The sequence below is a fragment of the Stenella coeruleoalba genome (assembly GCF_951394435.1).
Source record: "Stenella coeruleoalba genome assembly, chromosome: 16".
In the NCBI taxonomy this organism is placed as follows: domain Eukaryota; kingdom Metazoa; phylum Chordata; class Mammalia; order Artiodactyla; family Delphinidae; genus Stenella; species Stenella coeruleoalba.
The window spans coordinates 81,291,761-81,312,112 of NC_137162.1; the positions used below are offsets into that span (position 1 = coordinate 81,291,761).

At 45.4% G+C, this 20,352-nt stretch overlaps 1 protein-coding gene across 2 annotated transcripts in view; it reads right to left on the reverse strand.

Annotated features, from left to right (window-relative positions):
* DISC1 (DISC1 scaffold protein) overlaps positions 1-20,352 on the reverse strand; it is a 347,726-nt gene that overhangs the window by 247,399 nt on the left and 79,975 nt on the right. For both annotated transcript variants that reach the window (XM_079901082.1, XM_079901083.1), the window contains one exon: positions 4,099-4,246. In XM_079901082.1, the coding sequence (XP_079757208.1) occupies positions 4,099-4,246 (148 nt within the window). The remainder of the gene's footprint in view (positions 1-4,098; positions 4,247-20,352) is intronic.

A 20,352-nucleotide genomic window follows, 5' to 3' on the forward strand; every position in this document is an offset into this window, starting at 1 on the left:
TACACTTAGTAAAGCTCAGGGAGTTGTTCAAAAGAAAGCCGAGTTGTGGGCTGGAATTTTAGAGAGAGACCAGGGGTAGGGATAGAAATTTGAGGGAAATTAGGAACTTCCCTGGTGGTCCAGTGGTTAAGACTCCACGCTGCCAGTGCAGGGGGCCCGGGTTCAATCCCTGGTCAGGGAACTAAGATCCCACATGCTGCATGGCGTGGCCAAAATAATTTTAAAAAAAGAAAAAGAAATTTGAGGGAAATTAGTCCATTAGTGGTACCTGAAGCACAGGAGTATCTGAGATCCCCCAGAGAGAGTATATAAAGTGGGAGGAGAGGATGGAGAAGAGAAGACAGGGGAGCATCAGTATGAAGGGGTTGGGAGAGAAACAGGAGCTCTTCAGAGATGGAAAGGAATGGCCAGCAGCGCAGCAAGAGCAGGAAAGAGTGATTTGAGAAGGCCAAGGTGAGAGAGTTTTAGGGATGAACCCGATTGATCAAAAGTTCTAGACGGTGCCGTGACAATGCACAGAAGAAGCATTTTAAGATGTTTTTTCAATGAGCAACTAGAAAGTCATTACCAACTTTGGTAGCGGCCAAGATAGCAATCAGAGCCCGGTGGGCTCAAAAAGTGAATGGGAACTAAAAACAGCATCCAGATAACTCCTGTGAGGAAAGGAGGCAGGGGGAACAGGGTGCGCCACGGGTTTACATGGGCTTCATAAATGATTAATAATATACTTCTGTGGGGAACGTATTCGGCTGAGCGACGGGAACATGCTACCTTTACGGGTCACAGTCAAATACGAGAAAGGGCAGGGGGTGTAACCTGAGTGAGAGAGCAGGACACTGCCTTTATTTTAGTTCACCGTGTTCTACGAGACACTCAGCTGAGACCATAACAAAGCATCGCTCTCCAACCACAACACGTGTAGCTAAAGACATGATCATTGGAGAGCAGGGGCCAGCTTGGACTCAGAGGGAGAGCGCGGGAAGCTAGTTCCAAACCGGGACTCAAGCCAGACGCGAGGTTTGTGCCCAGGCTCAGTACCCACCCACTGGAGGCCTGCACAAGTCCCTGAAGCCTTCCTGGGCCTCGTTCCCTCATCTCTAAATACAGATAGGGACGCAGATGATGATGAGGTAATCTCCACAGAGATACATATATCAACATACAAAATCTACAACCCCCGGAACTGTCTTGAGGATTCAGTGAATTACTTCTTATTCATCAAAAGAAGAACAGATAAGCAAAATGTGGTACATAATACAACGGAACGTGATTCAGCCTTCAAAAGGAAGGAAATTCTGACACGTCACAACAGAGATGAACCTTGGCTCAGTGAAGGAAGCTAGTCACAAATGGACAAATACCATATGATACCACTAAGGTGAGGTACTCAGACTAGTCAAATTCATAGAGACAGAAAGTAGAAATGGTGGTTGCCAGGGGCTGGGAAGGGGGGACAAGGAAGTTAATGGGTTTTGTTTTTGTTTTTGTTTTTGCAGTATGCGGGCCTCTCACTGTTGTGGCCTCTCCCATTGCGGAGCACAGGCTCCAGACGCGCAGGCTCAGCGGCCATGGCTCACGGGCCCAGCCGCTCCGCGGCATGTGGGATCCTCCCGGACCGGGGCACGAACCTGCATCCCCTGCATCGGCAGGCAGACTCTCAACCACTGCGCCACCAGGGAAGCCCAATGGGGTTTTTTTAATTGAAGTATAGTTGATTTACAATGCTGTGTTAGTTTCTGGTATACAGCAAAGTGATTCAGATACATAAATATATATATATATATTTTCTTCCTCATATTCTTTCCATCATAGCTTATTACAAGATACTGAATACAATTCCCTGTGCTATACAGTAGGACCTTGCTGTTTAGCTATTCTATATAGAGTAGTGTGTATCTGCTAATCCCAAACTCCTAATTTATCCCTCTCCCCCCCCCCTTGCCCCCTTTGGTAACCATAAGTTTGTTTTCTATGTCTGTGAGTCTGTTTCTGTTTTGGAAATAAGATCAATTGTATGATATTTCAGATTCCACATATAAGTGTTATCATATGGTATTTGTCTTTCTCTGCCTTTGTCTGACTTACTTCACTTAGTATGATAATCTCTAGGCCCATCCATGTTGCTGCAAATGTCATTATTTCATTCTTTTTTATGGCTGAGTAGTATTCCATGGTATATATGTACCACATCTCCTTTATCCATTCATCTGTCGATGGACACTTCGGTTGCTTCCATGTCTTGGCTATTGTAACTAGTGCTTCTATGAACACAGAGGGGCATGTATCTTATTGAATTAGAGTTTTCTCTGGATACTTGCCCAGGAGTGGGATTGCACGATCATACCATTGCTCTATTTTCAGTTTTTTAAGGAAGCTCCATACTGTTTTCCATAGTGGCTGCACCAATTTATATTCCCACCGACAATGTAGGAGAGTAGGGAGTTAGTGTTTAATGGGGACAGAGTTTCAGTTTTGGAAGATGACAAAGTTCTGGAGACGGCTGGTGGTGACGGCTGCACAACAATGTGAATGTACTGAACGCCACTGAACTGCACACTTACAAACGGTTGAAATAGTAAATTTTATGTTATGTATATTTTATCACAATGAAAATTTTTTAAAAATGAGTCACTTCTTAAAGCACTCAGTAACTCTTATGCAAGTAAGAGTGATACGCAAGTGTTTGTTAAATTAATAGAAACACAATACACTGGCAGATGCTAAAAACGGCCTGAGACTGGGGTGGAGGACCAGAAACACCCCCAAAGATCAAAAGAAAGAAAGAGGGCTTCCCTGGTGGCGCGGTGGTTGAGAGTCCGCCTGCCGATGCAGGGGACGCGGGTTCGTGCCCCGGTCCGGGAGGATCCCACATGCCGCGGAGCGGCTGGGCCCGTGAGCCATGGCCGCTGAGCCTGCGCGTCCAGAGCCTGTGCTCCACAACGGGAGAGGCCACAACAGTGAGAGGCCACAACAGTGAGAGGCCCACGTACTGCAAAAAAAAAAAAAAAGAAAGAAAGAAAGAAAGAATTAAGTAGAACGTCAAGTTGGGAAGGGCCTGTGTGAGTGAGAAGGAGACAGGAAACAAGGTGATACTTCAATGTCAGATGAAAAAAGAATAGAAATGGGATGTGAGATTCACCTGTTCTTTAAGAGAATCATGTAAAAGTTCACTCAACCAACTTGTAAGGAAGCACCTACCAGGCGCCAGGCACTCTGCTACGTGATTCCCTCAAAACTGCAGGACAGGCACGTGAGAAAACCACCAGCCTCGCTGTCAAGACGGGTTCTACGGAGCTGCCAAGATCAACCGAATGTAAAATGAGGACTGGGCCAGACAGGCCTGTGATTGTCAGAGCCAAGTGGAAGTTGGAAGTACAGTGTAATTGCTGTGGCCGTGTTTACACCCAAGCAGAAGCAGACCCGCGCTCTGATTAGCCTAATCGCATTCATCACTACCGCTTCCCCCTCAGGCCTTTACCCAAGGAGAGGTCACCAGCAGACAGAGAACAATGGTTCACAGACTTTTCCAACAGGCCAGCACCTGGGACCGGGCGCCAGACAGCCTGACTTAGCTGGTCTGGGGAAGAAGCTGGACGTTGAAAAACTCTCCAGGTGATTCAACCGTGCAGCCAGGATTGAGAGCCACCGAATTAGAAGTAGCTTCTGGCCTCCACCTAGTCCCGGTCCTGGGAGACCCTTGGGTAGCCGAAAGAGCAGAAGATGCTCCGGAGGAAGAGTCAGGAGGAGGATGTGTTTTCATCCCTCGGTCAGAGGGGACCATGGGTGGATCTTACAGGATGACAGGAGACCCAGCTGCCCTCGGCAAGAGGAAATCCACCTCCACCTTCTCAGCGGGTGGGCTTCCCGGGGGAGCTTAGCACCCAGCCGTGCCTGTGCTTGTCGACGGGCCCTGCTGGCACTTAGCAGAAGGGCTTCCTAGGGCGTGTGACCCACCCCGGTCCCTGCCTCTGGAAGGAGCCCTCACCTGTCCAACCAGCAGAAGGGTGCTTCCCGGGAAAACGCAGCGAAGGGTCTCCCGGGCTCTGCGCCACTCAGGAGCGGGGAGAGGGAAGAGGGCCCCCAGGGGAGAGCACGTACCTCTGGGCCGCCCGGTGCAGGGTGGCCTGGGCCTGTGCCCTCAGGTGGCCCAGGAGGCCACTGACAGCCGGCTGCTGTGAAGGGAGCTGAAAGTGCAGGCTGCCTCTCTCTTTCTCCAGGGCTTCTAATCTTTGTTGGATCATCTCAGCTGGAAAACAAAAATGATGAGAGGGGAATAAAGAACCATGAAACTCAAAATAGACAACCCAGTGTCCCTGGGCTCCAACCCCAGCCAACGGTCACCTCAATGACATAATACAAAGGTCACCTGTTTCTAGGTCAGCACTTTCATCTCTTGGTTCATGCTTTTAAGAATCTTCCATCTTTTTATTGAAAACACAGCCCCGCTAGCTTTCATTCTTCTAACTGTCGGAGGTTACAGTCTATGTATTTATATGGTGATCATAATTATGACCATCACATAGGAGGATACATCATACTAATTATTTTTAAAACCATGATGGCTATTTGGGAGAAAACCTGCTAATTTTGATGAGTCTGTATAACCGGTTGAAAAGTATCAGTGCTCATGGGGCTCCCCTGGTGGCACAGTGGTTGAGAGTCCGCCTGCCGATGCAGGGGACACGGGTTCGTGCCCCGGTCCGGGAGGATCCCACATGCCGCGGAGCGGCTGGGCCCGTGAGCCATGGCCACTGAGCCTGTGCGTCCGGAGCCTGTGCTCCACAACAGGAGAGGCCGCAGCGGTGAGAGGCCCGCGTACCGAAAAAAAAAAAAAAAAGAAAACTATCAGTGCCCAAATGTTGATTTTTGAGAATGTTTCCTTAGAAACTGTCCATCAACAGAGAACCAGTCACAATTACTGAAGCCACAGAAGTGATGTTCAAACTGTCATGCTACAGCTGACCAGAGACCTGCTGCAGCTTGGGTGGAGGGGAAGCGGGCTCAGGTGGCGTGTGCAGCAACCCTGAGTCTCTGGGGATGCCAACTGCAAGACCTCCCCGTCAATTTGCCGTATGCCTTGTGACCAGTAGCCAGAAACTTGCTCAGAGAATTTGCCAAGGATTCATTCTAGCAATACCAGAAAGGGTCGTCTACTTCCTGTTCAAGACCAAGTGACAGCTACTGCCAGGGCTCTCCGTCTGTGCCACCTGCTTCAAAGAGACAGCGGAGCTAATTCAGACGCTACACTTACAACACACGGTGGCGTCTGGCCTGACAGGTCTGCTAGGATAACGCCGAAAGGTACCAGCCCCGTTCTCTAACACCAAGCTTCGTACTTTTAAAATATTTTAATTAATTTTTACATTTTTGTTAATTTATTTACTTTAGTATTCAGTTATTTCTTGCTGTATAAAATCAAAACTTCAGTGAAAAGCGATCAAGTTCTTACCTTGTATGCTTTAAAATAACATACCGATGCAGTCCTGAAGCAGTAGTAAAGATGTGTTAAGATACTGCTACGTAGGGATTAGGAGAAAACTGAGTTTGCACCTCAACTCTGACATTTCTAGCCGTCTGACCTTCAAGTGACTTAACCTTTCTAAGCTTCAATTTCCTAATCTGCAGAAACAGGCCTAATAATAGTCTGCACATCATAAGATCTTCGGAGGATTAAATGAGATAATACGCACAAAGCATTTAGCACCACGCCTGGCACCCAGCACGCGTCCAAAAGGAGTGGCTATTATTAGTGGTACCAGCAAGTCCTGGCCTTCAAGTGTCCACAAGGAAGTCAGAAACCCAGGCTGGCCTCCCTCTGCCGGCCACCACATTGTAAACTGTACCCTCCCACCGCCAGGTGAAAAGTCCGCAGAGAACACAAGCTGATCCAGCAAAAGCAAACACTGCAGATGGGAAGGCGACCGCTACAGATCACATTCACAATGAATGGCAAAGGAAAATATGAATTACCCCAGGAAACAGCCGTGATTAGGTGTGTTCCGTGCTGCCATTCATCTGCAGAAGTGTGGCTACCTTAAGTTATTTCTATTTTATGATTTTTAAAAGTGCACTAGATCACGCCACACCAGTCAGAATGGCCATCATGGAAAAGTCTACAAACAATAAACGCTGGAGAGGGTGTGGAGAAAAGGGAACCCTCTTGCACTGCTGGTGGGAATGTGAATTGGTACAACCACTATGGAGAGCAGTATGGAGGTTCCTTAAAAAACTAAAAATAGAGCTACCATACGACCCAGCAATCCCACTCCTGGCATATATCCAGAGGAAACCATAATTCGAAAAGATATATGCACCTCAGTGTTCACTGCAGCGCTATTTACCATAGCCAAGACATGGAAGCAACCTAAATGTCCATCGACAGAAGAATGGATAAAAGAAGATGTGGTACATATATACAATGGAATATTACTCAGCCGTAAAAAAGAATGAAATAATGCCATCTGCAGCAACATGGATGGGCCTACAGATCATCATACTAAGTGAAGTAAGTCAGAAACAGAAAGACAAATACCCTATGATATCACTTACATGTGGAATCTTTTTAAAAATGACACAAATGAACTTATTTACAAGACAGAAGCAGACTCAGGGACTTCAAGAACTAATTTATGGTCACCAAAGTGGAAACGTGGTGGGGAGGGATAAATTAGGAGTCTGAGATTAACATATACACACAACTGTGTATAAAGTAGATAATCAACAAGGACCTACTGTAGAGCACAGGGAACTCTACTCAATATTCTGTAGTAACCTACATGGGAAAAGAATCTGAAAAAGAATAGATATGTAAATACGTATAAATGAATCCCTTTGCCGTACACCTGAAACTAACACAACATTGTAAATCAACTATACTCTAATATAAAATTTTCAAAAAAAGAAAAAGTGCACTAGGATGGTCATCACCGACTTTATAGCATACCATTGTCTCTCATTTCTAACTTATCACCCACTCCATCCTCCCAATGGCTATCCCATTTCGCACAACTAAATGCTGTATTTGTGACTTCACGTCATTTGTGTGAATCCTGCTGTTTCTCTAAGAAAATCTCTCCCATCCTGCTCTCTATTTGGCCAGTGGTTTGAGGAAACATAACTTCACTGTCTCTGGCTTTTCTTTCTTGTAAACGTCTGCAAGATTTCTGCAGACACTGTTCATCTGATTTCAGTTTGTAGCTCAACATCGAAAGCCAGAATTGCAGAGAATGCTGCACATGGCAGGTGCTGAATAAATGGGGTTGACTAACCGTCTGACTGATAGAACACCAACAATTTAGAATTTGGGTCACATTTATAAACAACGCTGAACAGTAAAAACAAAGTTAACCATGAAAGACATTACCAAGCGCTAAGCAAAATGATGCATTGAATAACATGTTCTTAATGACACTGCAAATTTACTTTATGATTCTAACACGCTTTATTTGTAGGACCTCAGCAAAGAAAATGCTAACCAACCTCTCATTCCATTTTGGATCAAGCAAATGCGTTTTTTGATGCTGCTACAGCGTACTTATTAATGTTTAATTTAGGGGCAGTGCTCATCTGTTATTCACCGGCACCTCAGTCCTAAGTGCCTGTTCCTTGGGCGACAGTATGGAAACAGAATGAAAGAAAAGCACTTTCTACGTCTATGCATAAATAAGCAAATAGGCATTTACAGAGCATCCTGCTAAACAGATTCAATTCCCACTGCCTTGTTCTGTCTGTGGGATGACAATATATGGTGTAAACCATTTTCTTGGCTGTTCTACATTCTACATTCTAAGGAGGCCCTTTAAAGTTAAGAAGCAATCAATGTCTTCCTAAGTCATTTTCCCTTGGTTTGTACATAAGAAATGCTATTCATTGAGAGCAGAATATTGTAACAATTCCACATCACCATACACATCGTGCGAGATGACCAGTTTACAAAGAACAAGACTGTGATGAAAGGGCTTCCCTGGTGGCGCAGTGGTTAAGAATCCGCCTGCCAATGCAGGGGACACGGGTTCGATCCCTGGTCTGGGAAGATCCCACATGCCGCGGAGCAACTAAGCCCATGCGCCACAACTACTGAAGCCCGCGCACCTAGAGCCCGTGCTTCGCAACGAGAAAAGCCACGGCAATGAGAAGCCCTCACACTGCAACAAAGAGTAGCCCCCAATTGACACAACTGGAGAAAAGCCCACGCACAGCAACAGAGACCTAACGCAGCCAAAGATAAAATAAATACATTTAATAGGAAGAAAAAGACTGTGATAAAATGTATTTCAGACTAACCCAAGCCAGCCTCTGAGATTTCAGTGTGTTGGAATTTGCTGGACTCATTATCATAAAAATCAGCCACTATTGGGGCACTAAAGCCTTCAGGCAGAATAATCATTTTTGAGCAACTATTACATGTCTGGCACCATATATACATTATTTCTGAGCTTCACTGAAACTTGTAGAGCAGGAATACGAATGCAGAACCTAAAATGCAGAGAATTTAAGTAATGTGCCCAAGGCCTCAGAATGAGTAAGGAGCAAAGTCAGAATCTGAACCTTGACTCTTCTGGTGCCAATCCCTGGGGTTTTTCTATTATACTTCCCAGGAGCCACGCCTGAAGCCATGCCTGCTCCTATAGTTTCCCCATCACACAGGGATGCTGTCTGTCTATTCATCTGTCTGGCTCCCTGGAGACTGGCATCCACTGGGCAGGGCCGAGCCTCAGTCACCTCTGCCAATATCCAGTTCAGCGCTAGGCACACAACAGGTACTGGGTAAATAAATAAATGAATAAATAGGTACTGGCTGAATAAATAACTGAATGTCTACATTTGTATGAAGAGCCCTGTAGACACAGGAAAATAACAACCATTCTACCTTGCTATCTATCAGTCATGTTATCCTCACAATGACCTCGTGAGGGAAACACGCTTGTTCCCACTTTGCAGATTGAAACACTGAGGCTCATGGAAAGTTTAAGAGATTTTTCTGGGTTAGTCGCACCGCTATGTGGATTCAGAAATAAAGCCAAGGTCTGTCTGACTCCAAAATCTGTGTGCTTCACACTGTGTTCTACAGGGACGATCCCATCCTACGGTGTACACCATAACCTGAAATACACACCCGGATGCGTTAAGCACAGGCAAACTATCAACTCATCTTTCACCTGACCCACCTTTCTCACAGAAAGCAGTCCGAAGCCAAAACAAACAAACTGGCAAGAGTGAAACAGCCTCAGATCCAATTCTAGGGGAATGGTTAAATAAACTATGGTATGGCCACTCATATGGAATGGTATGTAGCAAGGCAAAAAACAATTAGAAAAACTGTGAGGGAATATTTTAATTTACAAGAGAAAAACACGATACAAAATTATATGCACATAGGATCTGTATTGTAAGATATAGATATGGTTTTATAGCTAGTGGGAAGAAGCCGCATAGCACAGGGAGATCAACTCGGTGCTTTGTGACCACCTAGAGGGGTGGGTTACGGAGGGTGGGAGGGAGGGAGACGCAAGAGGGAAGAGACATGGGAACATATGTATATGTATAACTGATGCACTTTGTTATAAAGCAGAAACTAACACACCACTGTAAAGCAATTATACTCCAACAAAGATGTAAAAAAAAATACAAAATAGATTTTAAAAAAAGAAAGGAAAAAAAAAAACCCCGGGAAGAACTAAGAGTTTTGGCAATCATTCGTGCGATTGTAGGTGATTTTTTTCTCAATTTCACTGCTTATCAAATCAGCTGTAAAATCTTGAGCTGTTTCGTATTTAGAAAAGTATTCTATTTTTTTAAGTCTACTGGTTACTTATACTGCTCTTTGATTTCTGCATTAAAAACGGAGATTTGATTTCCTCAAATTCTTAATGCTAAACTGCTTAGGGTAAGCTTGGTCTGCCTGGGTCACAGAGCTTTTCAGTGTATCCCAAAGAGGATTGCCAGAAATGTTATATTTTAAGCTCACCGATGTGTGGAAAGAAGACTAAGAAACCACTGTGGTTGTGGCATAAAAGGAAAAACAAACATTTGGGGGAGATACAAAAATTCCAGGAGACAAGCAATAATTTAACCGTGATACTTGCCCACTCAGCAGTTAGCCTGTCACCTTGTTCTTAGTACATACGTGTTGATTCACTCTGAAGTATTTCCACAGAATATCGGGTTTGAAGCATCTGTTCTTCCTCAGTAAGACTCTACCAGGCAAAATGAATTGTGAGTGATCAAAATAACAAAAGTAATGACACGTCCGGGTTCCTCCCCAGGTCTTAGGTGTGTCATAAGACTAGCAAGCACTGTGTGTGAGCGTGTGTGTGTGTGAGTGTGTGAAGGGTGTACACACAAATGCTGTCACTTGGCTTGCTTCAAGTAGCAGTATCCAGACACATCCGAAAACACCCAGAATTCCTCAGGATCATGAGCTTTTCACAGGAAGGCATGGTTATGGGTCCCTCCAAAATACTCTTCGCCTCAACTCTTAAAACTAAATTCATAAGAAGATGTTTCTTTCACCAAATGTCAATCACCAAACGTCTTAGGGAAGTAACCGACCAACTGAATTTTGGTTACTTTTTATAAAAGCCTCAGATTTTCGGAACCCTAAAAATCGTCTTTAAAGTATGTTTTCACAGATGCCGTGGAAAACTGGATCACTGCATCTGTGTGCTCTGTGCTCATCGTTCAGAATCTACGGAGGCTGAATTTCCACCGGCAGCTCAGTTGTCCGTGTATTTCTAAGAGCCACGGAAGGGGGCCCCCCAGCAGTCCAACCGCTTCCGACACCACTGTTATCACCACTTCCACTCCCACCATCACCACCAGCCCTGCCGCCACTGCCTCGTTCTACTGAATACATTAGGAAGAGAGACCCATCCAGCTCTCCAGCTGTTTACTGGGAGACATGAGTTGAAAGCACTTACAAGACGGAGGAACATTCATTTCCAAATAGCTGCAAAGCAGAGAACCCAAAAGAGGACAAGGGAGGAAAAGCCACTTAGCAGCACAATGAAAAAAGTTCAAAGGAACACACCCCAGGGCTTCCCTGGTGGCACAGTGGTTAAGAATCCACCTGCCAGTGCAAGGGACACAGGTTCAAGCCCTGGTCCGGGAAGATCCCACATGCCGCAGAGCAACCAAGCCCATGCACCACAACTACCGAGCCTGCGCTCTAGAGCCCGCGAGCCGCAACTACTGAGCCCGTGTGCCACAACCACTGAAGCCCACATGCCTGGAGCCCGTTCTCCACAACATGAGAAGCCACAGCAATGAGAAGCCCGCGCACCGCAGTGAAGAGGAGCCCCCCATCACCGCAACTAGAGAGAGCCCGTGCGCAGCAACGGAGACCCAACATGGCCAAAAATAAAATAATTAATTAATTTTAAAAAACACACACCCCAAAATATTAACAGTGGCTATCTCAAATAAAGGTGATTTTTTATTTATATTTCTGAACTTTCCAGATGTTTTTACTATGATCATGTATTGCTTAAAATTCCACTTTTATATAAAATCATCTAAACACCCCAGTTAAAAGGTAGAGATAGTCAGATTGGGTAGAAAACCAAGACTCAGTTATATGCTGCCTAAAAGAAGCCAGTCCAGTTTTGTTTGGACTAGCATTAGGATGATATCTCTCTTTTCATGGTATTACTTTAAACCTTTTTATGTTTTTACATTTAAAATATGTTCCTTAACAAGGACCTATGGTATATCACAGGGAACTATACGCAATACTTTGTAATAACCTATAAGGGAAAAGAATCTGGAAAAGAATATTTTATACACACACACACACACACACACACATATATAACTGAATCACTTTCCTGTGCACCTGAAACTGACACAACATTGTAAACCAACTATACTTCAATTAATTAATTAATTAACTAATAAAAATGAATTTTGATAGATTAAAAAATTCCATTTTTAGAAATAAAAGGCAATTATCAGCTGGTTCATTCAGGCAACGGCAAGCAGAGTTCCTACCTGGAGTCAACTAGCATGAATTATGAAGTAAAACACAGCTGGGTGTGATTTTTTTTTCAGCCATTTAAAAATGTGTAAACTGTGAAAGAGAAACCCTTGTTTAAAATGTAACGGCAGATCGTCCTCCATGAAACAATTTTTATGCCATGTTCTTAATTTTAATATAATTTAGATATATGATCAGTCATTACCCAAATGGCTCAATCACTGCGGCAATTACTAACTCACTCAGCAATCTAGGTGCACGGCTGATAAATGGAACACCTCTGTGTCCTGAATATTGAAGTTTATTGGTATGAAAAGAGCAATGCTTTATAGCAGACTGACCACACCAACAAGGCTGTGGGGCATTTCTGGAAAGCAACAGCGCAACTTAAGGATTCGGCCATTGATTCCTGGGCCTCCTATAGAATGACACTACTGCAAATCCAAGCGGCCAGTTTTGAGCCTCTCCTTCACGGGCTCCTTTATCTTTCTCCACCTCTGTTAAAGGGTCTGGGACCATTTCATAGTTGACATGCCTCTCAGTCCTCCCAACCTTCTACTGGCACCGAGGTTATTTTTAGAAATCATACAAATGTAAAAAGTTCAAATGCCCGTTCATTCTCTCTGTCCACTGGTTTGGGCTCCACTCCATTTTCACTATCAAACTGGACATGGCGTTCAATTAGTTCCTATGAGCAGATTTCTCATGAGTAATTTGCTCTGCTGGTATTTTCAGACAAAATTAGCTGGACACATCTGCTTGTCACCACTCAAAAACCACAGGCTCCCCCAACCCTTTTCATAGTCATCGCTGCAACCTGTAATCTTTTCAGACTTAATTGTTCTCTTGCAGAACATCTTTGAAACATAGTCATCTCTAATGGAATTCGGGATATTAGGAGTGCACTGTTGACCAACCGCTGTCATTGTTTTAAAACTATAATGCAAATCACATTGATGTGTCTGTCCCTTTCGACAGTGGACAAATGGAGCACACCAGTGTGCTCGGTGCCCAGAGGATTCTACTCAATTGATCTCTGGCTAATGACACGGCAACACGAACAGCTTAAATTCTTTGAGTGGCATAAAGGGATCGAGGCAAAATGGCATATTCCAACAAATAAAACCGTGACCTTCAATTCAAAGGCGACGCTAATGGAGAGAAATCACAAACCAGCAGCCAGCGACCAGAATTACTAACGAAGAGCAACCGTTTCAGCGTGCTGTGAACCTGCAAACGTACTGGTTTCAAGCGATGCCTCTATAAAGGGTAAGGAGAAGCTATAGGACGCAGAAGGCTCTCTAGTTTTAGAAGCATCTTCCTGGAGTCCTTAGGCACCTTGAAGATTTTAGAAATAAAACTGGAGTTGGTAGGAACATTCTCCCGGAGCAGGAAGGCGATAGTAACAAAAAGCAGATACAAGAAACACCTTGAATCCTTTGTGGAACGAACTAAAAATCCCCACATGGTCCCAGGTGGCAGGAGGTCACGGTCCCCGGCCGTTAGGCCCTTCAATACTTAAGTATAACTCCAAGGGCAGAGCTTCCAAACCCCTGAGCTACAAAAATAAGAGTGGTTGGCGGATCAGTGACCCTTACTTGATAAAGAAGTCCAACTCCTGGACCCAGAGGGGGACTCCCGGCCGGTGCGGACCCGGGGCAGGAGGACCGAGCTCCTGAAGGCGGAAGATGATGTCGCCTTCTTGATGGCTGTCTCCCGCCACCTACCACAGTCAATATTTATGGACTTAGTCAATATTTATGGAGTGAGTGGGAAGGCTATGTGCACAGTCTCAGGACAAACCTTGGCTTTCAATTCCTGAAAACTAGAATCTTAAAGATAAACGTCACAGATTGTATGTTACCCTAAAGATAATATCTAAGGATGTATAAAATGATCAGGTAAACAGTTTCAAGGGGAGTGGTGTGATTCCTCTCTCTGTGTATAAGAGCCTCTAGTATGAGAAGAAAATCAAACATGTTTAATGATTTCTTTGCTTAAGGATCAGAAGCCCCAGGTTTTAGTCCCAGACCCACTGAGCCCAACTTTGTAATCTTGGGATTATTTAATTTCTCTAAGACACAGTTCCTCATCTGAGGATATCTGAAGAATCATATTAATCAACTTGTGCCACCGGCTTACTGTGAAATGGCAAGGAAAAAACACCTGTGAATGGTTTTGAAAAATACAAGTGGCAGAGTTGTTACAAAAAGTAAAAATGATTCGGAGAACTGCTGTGATGGCCCAACTTGTTGATTCAGATTTAATTCAACTCAAATGACATCGCTTTAGAATGCAGCATACATTCCGTGTGGCCCAGCACCTGGAGGGCTGTCAGCTATGGAGGAGTTTATGCCAGGTCTTGCTGTGTGCATCCTTTAGCGTAACGTAAACCGTACATTAGCTTCCTGGCTCCCTGCCCATCCTCCGTTCACACACATAGGCAGCACAAGCTTTAGCTTCTAGGGTACCAAGGGTTCTGAGCCACCCAGACGTCAGGAAGCCCCTGGAGGAACATCATGACACACTGATAGACTAGGAACTCACAGAAACATCCATAGGTTTGCCAGATAAAATTACAGCAAGCGGCTTCCCTGGTGGCACAGTGGTTGGGAGTCCGCCTGCCAGTGCAGAGGACACAGGTTCGTGCCCCGGTCCAGGAAGATCCCACATGCCACGGAGCGGCTGGGCCCGTGATCCATGTCCGCTGAGCCTGAGCGCCCGGAGCCTGTGCTCCACAACGGGAGAGGCCACAGCAGTGAGAGGCCCGCGTACCGCAAAAAAAAAAAAAAACTGGCAACAACTTGGGTAGAGGGCCTGGAGCGAAAACAGGCCATTAGGGACCCAGCTCACTGCTTCTAGAAACAGACAGGGACCCCACAGGCAATGGAGAGCCCGTCCATGGTGAAGGGGACAATAAAGAACAGGAGTGGACAGGAACCCAAGCCTGTAGAGAAAAGCTCGTACCTGGTCAAACGGCAGTGGCATGCTGTTTGTAAGAACAAAGCGGTGCTGGGCACTTGGTCCTCAGGGTCACCTGGATGACTAGCCTCACCGGACAGAGTGAGACTCAAGACGGCAAAATAACCATCGCGAACCTTTCCCTCCTAGGGAGAGGTGGAATTGTTCAGAGGAATGTCGGGATTACAGTGGACACGGGCCACAGTTCAGAACAGAAGGTAACGAGGCGGCCCATCCATAAGGCCAGACTCTGGAGCCAGCTCTCCGCCCACAGACCGCGGAGAAGGAGTTCCAGGACACGTCTGCCCTGTGTCTACACACAGGAGCCAAAGAGGAGAAGCAAGGAGAAGAGGCTGTTTGGGAGGACGGGGTAGAAACAGAGCCCACAGCACTGCACAGTCCTGCAGGGCAGGGGTTACCGCACACTGTTTCTCTCCCCGAGGTCAAGGACCTCAGAAAAGCCACCTTGAAGCTGGGGGGTGTCTGAAAGAAGGGTAGCTGCATCTCACTTGGGGCTAAATGTTTGCCAAGTTCAGAACCCACAGGCCACTCTGGTGCTACCTTCAAACATGGTAAGAAGTCCTCGGGGAGAAAGCAGAGTGGGGGAAATGGCAAAAGTCTCTCCTGGAGCCCTGCTGTTTCCTGAAGAGCCAGGGATTTCCAGGCTTCCCGAAGACCCAGGCAAGCAAGCAGGGGCCCCTGGTGTCCCCAGAGACAGCCCAGAGGAGCATCACTGCCCCAGCCCCATGCAGGGCATGTGGCAGCTGAGTATTCAGTCATCTGAGGAACAGAACTGTACTTTACGAAATGCTGGCCCAGCCCGTTAGTGGGTGGTCATATCGATTTAAAGGATGGAGACCAACATTCACTTCTCCTGAACTAGAATAGAACAAATGCCGTGTCGAGTGGGCTGTGTTTTCGTCTGTGCGTGTATACGGTCAGGGTGGATTTTTTCCTGTAGGTCACTGCCAAAAACCACGAAATTCACTGACCTGGGCAATGAATTGTCCAGACAGCAGCATGCTTGCCACCAAACACGTGAGGTTCCTCAGGTGAGTGTATGAAGCCCTTCCACAACCCCCAAGAGTGAAGAGGAAGGGTGGGAGAGGATGAACCTGTGTTCCGGGCCCTCCTCATCCCAGTGGGTCCTGGAGGCTGCAGAGGCTGATGTGCAGGGGAGGAGGGGGCAGAGACTGGAAGGCTGAGTTTGAGGATAACACTGAGTAATAAGCCGATCGATGAGACGAAAGTCTCCAGAGCAGACTATATAAGTTATAAACCAGAAAAGGACCCATATTTTAAAATGTCTGCTATGGGCTGACTGTCAGAGAAGTCTGATGTGGTCATTGTGTTATAAGAAATCTAACCGTTGATGGAAGTGTGAGAAGGAAGGACTCCCACTTCATCTGGACCAGAAATCAGTTCCATGAAAAGAGTAAGTCCATAGCCAGTGCATCTGACCTCATGGCAACATTTCTGGAGGAGAGGGGTGACCGTCATCACCTTACAGACCTGAGTCTGCAGGCAAGCGACTTCCTGCCCAGGCGCTCTGCCTGCAATTAGTACATGTTGCCACCAGGGGGAGAAGGAGTGCTCAGTTATGGTCCTGGAGGCCCCAAAAGCTAAGTTCCCATAATTCACATTAATCGCTGCATATTTTTCTTTTCACTTCTGGGTGGGACTTTTTCCCTATAAAAATCTAATTGTCCTGCTCATTGCAGCACTGTGTACAATAGCTAGGACATGGAAGCAACCTAAATGTCCATCGACAGATGAATGGAAAAAGAAGATTGGCACATATATACAATGGAATATTAGCCATAAAAGGGAACAAAACTGAGTTATTTGTAATGAGGTGGATGGACCTAGAGTCTGTCATACAGAATGAAGTAAGTCAGAAAGAGAAAAACAAATACCGTATGCTAACGCATATATATGGAATCTAAAAAAGTGGTACTGATGAGCCTAGTGGCAGGGCAGGAATAAAGACACAGACGTAGAGAACGGACTTGAGGACACGGCGGGAAGGGGAAGCTGGGACGAAGTGAGAGAGTAGCATTGACATATATACACTACCAAACGTAAGGTAGATAGCTAGTGGGAAGCAGCCGCATAGCACAGGGAGATCAGCTCGGTGCTTTGTGACGACCTAGAGGGGTGGGATAGGGAGGGTGGGAGGGAGGCTAAAGAGGGAAGGGACATGGGGCTATATGTATACGTATAGCTGATTCACTTTGTTGTACAGCAGAAACTAACACAACATTGTAAAGCAATTATACTCCAATAAAGGTGAAAAATATTCAAAACAAAAATCCAATTATCCAAACAGATGTTGAACAATAGTGGTTTTTCACACCATAATAGGGGACTGGGACATTAGTGGGGAAAGTCTTAGGGTTGGAAGAAAGGCCCAGTTGACTTTTCTCAGGCCCATGGCCAGTATCCAAACAACTGCTATCCTGAAAGAAAGAGAGACACAGAGAGAGAGAGAGAGAGAGAGAGAGAGAGAGAGAAGAGGGGCAGGATGCCTCCCTGATCTGGAATGAGCATATCCTTCCATCGAACTCCTCTTTTCCTTTTGTCTACAGAAGTAATGGTTGGCTCTGTGTATATCTGTTTGTTTTGTCTCATTTAAATTTTGGAAGTTTCATTAATAGGAGTTTGGTTTAGGATGTCGAGGTCTCCCTGGTGGATCCAAAGCAATTGGTTCCACTGCCAAAAAGAAAATACATCCCTCTAAGTGGTACGGACACAGAATAACATCACTGACCGAGACGAACAGCGCTGGAAGCGCCTGCTGTTTATGCTGGAAAGCCGCACTTGTATGAGCTCATCAGACGCACCCGCGCTATGTGGGTAGCTAGAAGGATTTGTTTCATAGCAAACCACGCTCGCCAATCCTGTCCTCACTGGTCAGGACCAGGTTAGACTCAAGTTCCATTGTCCTTCCAGGCTGAGCCCTTCCAGCATCCTATGTGTCTTTGGACACTCACAGGTCAAGCTTCCGTTACATATGAGAAAGAAGCCTGGATGTTGAAGGGCTCTCTTCCTTCCTCTCATCCAAGTTTCAGAGTTTCTGAGGCATCATCTTTAAGTCCTTATCATGGTGCTTTTCAACTATTTTTGTTTACTTCTTGGTCTCTCATTTTGTTTTGTTTTGCTTTGCTTTTTTAGCAGCGGAACACTTTTTGCGATGAAATCTCAGGGGAGTCCTAAGAACAGAGAAAGCCAAGGCACTCTGGTGCTCCGGACGGTCCCCCAAGGCAACGCTGGGACCCCTCAGAACACAGCTTGAAAATCACAGCCTTTCTGTGTTCTGAAGAAACTATATAGATTCAGAAGTGTTAAGGAGGTACCAGTCCCGAGTTGCCAAGCGTTTGTTGCTGCCCCAACTTCATACGATGTAAGTGAGCATTTCACTGTATGAGGTCTTTAAGAACAACAAAAGGTTTACATCTTCATCCACTGTTTTGATAGAGACTCTTATTTCAAAGATGTGGGTGAATTTCTGATTCCACAGATATGCATAAAATATTAATCTCAGCAAGATTCACTTACTTGAAACATGAGGCTAAGTCCCCAGCTGTGGTACTGAGGGCTTTATCAGATTTCTAACTTTCCAAAGCATGTTTTTAATATTTTCTTTTCCCTCTTAAAAACTTTTTTCTCTTTCTGTTTTCTTTTTCTTTTTTTTTTTTTTTTTAATTTCTAGAGACCACTATCCACGGCTCCCCAGAGACAGGTCCAGCCAACATTTTGGCAAAGTTCTTTCAATCAACCCACTTTCTGTATCCATTATTGCCTTTGTCTCCCACACGGGTTCAGAGAGGGGGACAGGGCAGATGCAACTGTCCCCATTTAGCAGATGACGACGTGATTTCTCACATCAAGCAGCTCTGGCTTTGGAAAAAGTTCCAGAATGACACACTCATTTTCCATTTTTAATTTTCATGATTGGGACCACCCGTTGCCCTCCACTCCAAACAAAAACGTCATCCTTCCAGGGGTTTCCTAAAGCGATGAAGTTGATCACCTGCAGTCATCCATGCAGTTGGTACCAGAACTAGGGTGACAACCTAAGTGGACTGGTGCTCAGCAGCATGTCCCTCCACCAAACCCACCAGGCTGAACCTCAGCATACGGCTTCCCGCTTCCCAGAGCCACTCCTGCCCCACCGCTGTCTGGGGACGGAGCAAACGTGCGAAGGTCACCGGCCAGCCCTCCTGGGGAAATCACTCCATGGTAGAAAACTAAAGGGAAGTATAAAGTATAGAGAAAGGCAAAAATGAAGCTACAGAAACAGTGGGGAGACAACATCCTGTGACGTTTTGGCAAAGAGAGGAAGAGAGCTAACAAAGACAGAAAGTCACAAGAATACAGAGGGATCAAGTCCACGGCAATAAAGATTCATTATGAACAAACCTCAGTGAAAAACAAACTCCCAGAGGAGCTAATTACACAAGATGCTCTGGCAGTGACTCAGGCAGCAGGCATCCTAAGCCACCCCCAGGGACAGGCGAGTCACCGCATCTCACAGCTAACGGGCTGCCTCAGCGACTATCTCCTTGCAAACAATAAGCTTCTGTCAGGTTAGCGTTCTCTCAAGCCTGTCAATTGTAACCCAGTTTGTGTTAGGAGACAGGCTGGCACATTGTATAAAGGTCAAGTGGAAAACTGTCCCTTCTGCTACATCACTGTCATCAGCTGATAAAGGTCATCCCACCCAATACACTGCCGTGACAGAAAATAACATAGCTTGTCTACTGTAAAATATTCAAGAGTCCCGCTGCTATGGGCCTTCTGGTCTCTCTCTGCTCTCGGAAGGCATTGAACTGGGCACTCCAAGGTATTCCAGCTGCTACTATGACAACAACTTGTTTGCAAACAAATTTGAACAGAAAAACACAAAGACAGCAAGTTTAAAACACTGTATAGACTCATACTATGTAAACATTTTAATGCTGATTATAATTGTAGTAACTGACGTTCATTCAGCATTATATATAACCCAAATATTTAGCATACACCATCTCATTTAGTTCTCAGAACAACTCTATTATCCCATTTTACAGACGGGAAAACTGCAGCTTGGAAGGATTAGGTAATTTGTCCAAGCTCATACAGCTACAAATTGTCAGGTTTTTAACGAGGCTGACCTGAAAGGCACCAATACTTTATGATTCAATTGTTAGAATTGTCAACTATTAATAACACGGTAACTAACACTGCTCATCATCGTTCATAGATAAGATGTATCTTAAACGTTCATTTGTTCATCCAACAACCATTTCTTGAGAGTCTACTTTGACCAGGCACGATGCTAGGTGCTGGGGATAAAGGCTAAAATGAGAGAGGGTCTCTGTCTCTCCCCGCAGGCAGCCTACAGTTCAGGCAAGGGCACAGCCAACGGCTACATT